The sequence below is a fragment of the Pygoscelis adeliae genome, unplaced genomic scaffold (genome assembly GCF_000699105.1).
Source record: "Pygoscelis adeliae isolate BGI_AS28 unplaced genomic scaffold, ASM69910v1 Scaffold103, whole genome shotgun sequence".
NCBI lineage: Eukaryota > Metazoa > Chordata > Aves > Sphenisciformes > Spheniscidae > Pygoscelis > Pygoscelis adeliae.
Genome location: NW_008824723.1, coordinates 4783969 through 4787842, shown reverse-complemented (window position 1 = coordinate 4787842; position 3874 = coordinate 4783969). Strand labels below are relative to the sequence as shown.

The 3874-nt window shown below is 40.7% G+C and overlaps 1 protein-coding gene across 1 annotated transcript in view; it reads left to right on the top strand.

Moving 5' to 3' along the window:
- Positions 1-1231, top strand: part of OC90 (otoconin 90) — a 24732-nt gene extending 23501 nt beyond the window's left edge. The window contains exons 13-14 of the mRNA XM_009323360.1: positions 327-433; positions 921-1231. Of these exons, the coding sequence (XP_009321635.1) occupies positions 327-433; positions 921-1231 (418 nt within the window). The remainder of the gene's footprint in view (positions 1-326; positions 434-920) is intronic.
- The last annotated feature ends 2643 nt before the right edge of the window (positions 1232-3874 follow it).

Genomic DNA, 3874 nt, shown 5'->3' with positions numbered 1-3874 from the left:
CTGCCCAGGGAAGTGGTTGAGTCACCATCCCTGGAGGTATTTAAAAGACGGGGAGATGAGGTGCTTAGGGACATGGTTTAGTGGGCATGGTGGTGTTGGGTTGACGGTTGGACTCGATGATCTTAGAGGTCTCTTCCAACCTTAATGATTCTATGATTCTATGATTCTATGATTCTTCTTCTTTATGGAAAAGATTTTTCCATGATATGAAAACTAAAATTTCTCAGTTTTAATGTGCATCTAAAATAAAGAGAGAAAATAATTGCAAGCACTCTGTGATGCAGGAAGAATAAGTATTTTTCATTTACACCTACTGTTTATTTTAGGTGCTGCTTCTTTCATCACTGTTGTATGGAACAAGTTAAGAAACTTGGATGTCGTGCAGAAAGAAGTTCAAGATCTGAAATTGTATGTTTTGATCATAAGCCAAAATGTAAGTTTAGGTTAGAGGAAATTTCTCATGTCCTGATGACAGCATATCAAAGCATCACAGACTGAATGCCACCGTGCCTGTGAGCTGCTACAGCTGAGTATGGAGACAGAAAAATTTGGCTTACAAAATGTTAGCAATGCTTACTATAAAACCAAGCTTTTTTCCTTGTTGAGATAAAGGTTATGACAGCACTGTGTATGAGGTGACCAGGTCAGGCTGAGAAAATTACATTCAGATATTTTATGATTGGAGGCAGAAGTCAGTTGGTGGTGTCTTTACATTCACAAATTCAGCTGAAGCCAGTTGGACCTTCAGCTGCCCAGCACCTTGGTGTCACTCATATTTAGATGATTAAAGGTGAATTTGGAGCCTAAAATTCAAGGCAGATTTGAAAATTTTATTTTCAAAAGCCTATATATCCATGGCAAATTACATATTGACTAATTGTAAATGCTTTCAAATATTAATTCTGAAACTTCTTTTTAAGGTATTGGTTGGAGCACGTGTGAGAAACTACTATGTGCTTGCGATAAGACAGCAGCCGAGTGCATGGCTTCTGCCTTCTTCAATGAAAGCCTTAAGTTTCCACACAGGCAAGAGTGCCAAGAGGAGAAAGTCTCCTGTCAAAGTGACCCTTATGAAAGGCCTTCAATCGGCAAAGAAATAGGCGCTGGCATTTCCAGCTCCGAGGAGAGCAGTGAGGAGGAAGGTCCACTGTGGAGCATATTAAGAAGAGGAAAGAGAGACACACACCGTCCTGTTGCAAACTCCAGAACTGTGCAACATGAAGGCAGATAACCAACCACCACCGTGTGCTTGGGAAACGGCACGGAGACTTTCACAGTCAACCATTGCGTACTTTACTCTTTCTTATCACTCTACAGTCTGCCTTACACTTTCCAGCACACAAATGACATAATCATAGACTAGGTATTAAATGTTAGGCTGTATAACTCCTTACTGTAGTGAAGTCGGCACTATAGACCATCTATTTAGGTCAGATATTACCTTAAATAATTATTTGACAGTATGCTGTATAATTTCATTCGATTTCTATGTAAAAACTGTCCTGATCAAAGACTGATTTTTGTTAACTGTGTAGTTGGTTCAGACTGGATCTTGCTGATGGTGGCTAAGTATTTCAGGTTTTTAATTAAACCAATCTGCAACTACTCCAACTCCTTTTGCAGACATTCTTCCTTTACTGAGTTTAGCAGGAAACACCCAAAAGAAAAGCTAAGGTAATTACATGAAAATGAGTTCCTTCTTCCCTTCCTATCTAATTGCAATTTTCAACCCGCAGAGTTTCTGCTGGTCAATCAGATCATGACAGTAACAGACACATTCCTTGCCCCAAAGCTGTGTACTATGTACCGTTACCTCCAGTTTTAAGAGATTTCAGCATGTTAAAGGGAAGAAATTTAAAGATTTTCCTTCATGGGATCAACTAAAAATAATGTATTCTGCAGTATGTAATGTAAAGCTGGAATAATGCCTTTTGCTTTTTACTGAACCCAAATTTGTTTGCTTTTTTTTTTCCAAATTCACCACTCATAAGATTCACCAGTTATCAGTCAACAGCAGTATAAAAGGATATGTATATCCTTTTACTTGATAAGGTGCTAATTTAGACTATGCTTTGACCATAAAATATTGCCACAAGAAATAAAATTACTAGAATTTGGCTACTAATAACAAAGCTAAACAACAAAAAAACCCAGCTAGGGTCAAAATCACTAGCAACCTTGTTACTTTGATACGAAAGATGCGCACAAAGGTATAATCTTTGTATGTCTTTCTCATTAGATTTCAGTTCTACAGCACACAACAGTGCAAATACACAGCTTAAACCCAGAAGGTGACCTGCCCGAAATAGCACATAACATCTTATTCAATGGGATTACTGATATTTCCATATTTTCTCTAAGCATGTATTTGCAAAATCCAAACCATACTAATAGGGTACTTCTTCTGTAAGCACATCAAATTGTAAGAGTGAAGCTTTGACTTCTTGATCAAAAGCAGCCATATCATTTTAATTTGATTGACCATTCATCTGTTGACCTGCCATAACTGACTTTGTGTTGAGTTTGCATCACTCATAAGATCTTTCAAAGGTTAGGTTGGTGATTCCCACTCTTCTATTCAGTTGAATCATATTGGCATTCCTTTGTCTTATTCTCTTCAACTGCATCCTTGATCCCCAGTGCCACATCTCACTCCCTAGGAAGGAATAACAGCGCCTCACTCTCACCAGCAGCTTCCCCAGTGCTGAGCACTGAGAGAAACAAAGCCTGACAACCCCCCCACCCCACCTTTGAGTTCAGAGTTTGGGTTCAGTTCTGCACTACGTCTCAGCATAACTTCCCAGGCATCTCAGAAACTAGGACCAGAAATCAAAGGTAGTTTTACTTCTCAGTTGAGGTGTCTTCAGATGTTAACCATGGCAGAATGCAATAGCTCAGGTACCACATTACCTGAGACACTTGGATTCCAAGTTGTACAATTCTGAGCCTGCAAACCTACAGTAGGATTAAAAAATGTATTAACATTGATGTCAAAGTTTACCTACTTTGCATATTGTTCTTCATAAGTTCAACTTCAAGTGATATGTCAAGGAGTCAGATTTGTTTGTGTGATCCTGAACATCCAGAAACAAATTAATAGTTGATTTGAGGGTCAAGCAATACCTGTCTCACTTTCTCTTGGAATTAGAAAGGTCTCTAAGAATTCTCATACTTAATGCTTCAGTTTGCTTAACAAAGGCATACTTTTATTTGTTATTATTAACTGGGAAAAAAAAGAAAAAGCAAAATAATCATTTTACAAAATATTTTTATTAAAAAGATTCCAAATTTCCATCGCTCTTTAACCTTCTCTTAGAACAAAGGATTTAAATGCGGTGTAACTGAAACTAGCAGTCAGTCATCGAGGGGACCTGCTCCAGAGCTGGCCCGATCCGCAGCAGAGCGGCAGGTCTTTGTGCACAGGGTGGTTTCCTGAGGCAGGGGAACTCCAGGGGAGCGGAGAGACCCACCAGGAGCCAGCAGGTCTGGCGGGAGACGCTGACGAGGCCTGGGGGTGGCCAGAGCAACGGCAGGAGGTGTAAACGCGGTGTAACTGAAGCTAGCAGTCAGTTGCCGAGGCAAGCTGCTCCGACACCAGTCTGGTCCACAGCGGAGTGACAGATCTTGGCGTACAGGGGGGTTTCCAGTCATACACAGTCCATTAATACCTTGCTCCATGGCTGGTGTCACCGCCAGAATTTTGAGTTTTTTGACAGTGGGGTGGTCTACATGGCACCAGGCCTGCTGGAGCCAGATGGGATTCACCTTTCTCCAAGGGGGAAGAGGGTCTTTGCTCACCAGCTAGCGGGGCTCATTGACAGAGCTTTAAACTAGACTTGAAGGGGGAGGGGGATAATATCAGGCTTGCCTGTGA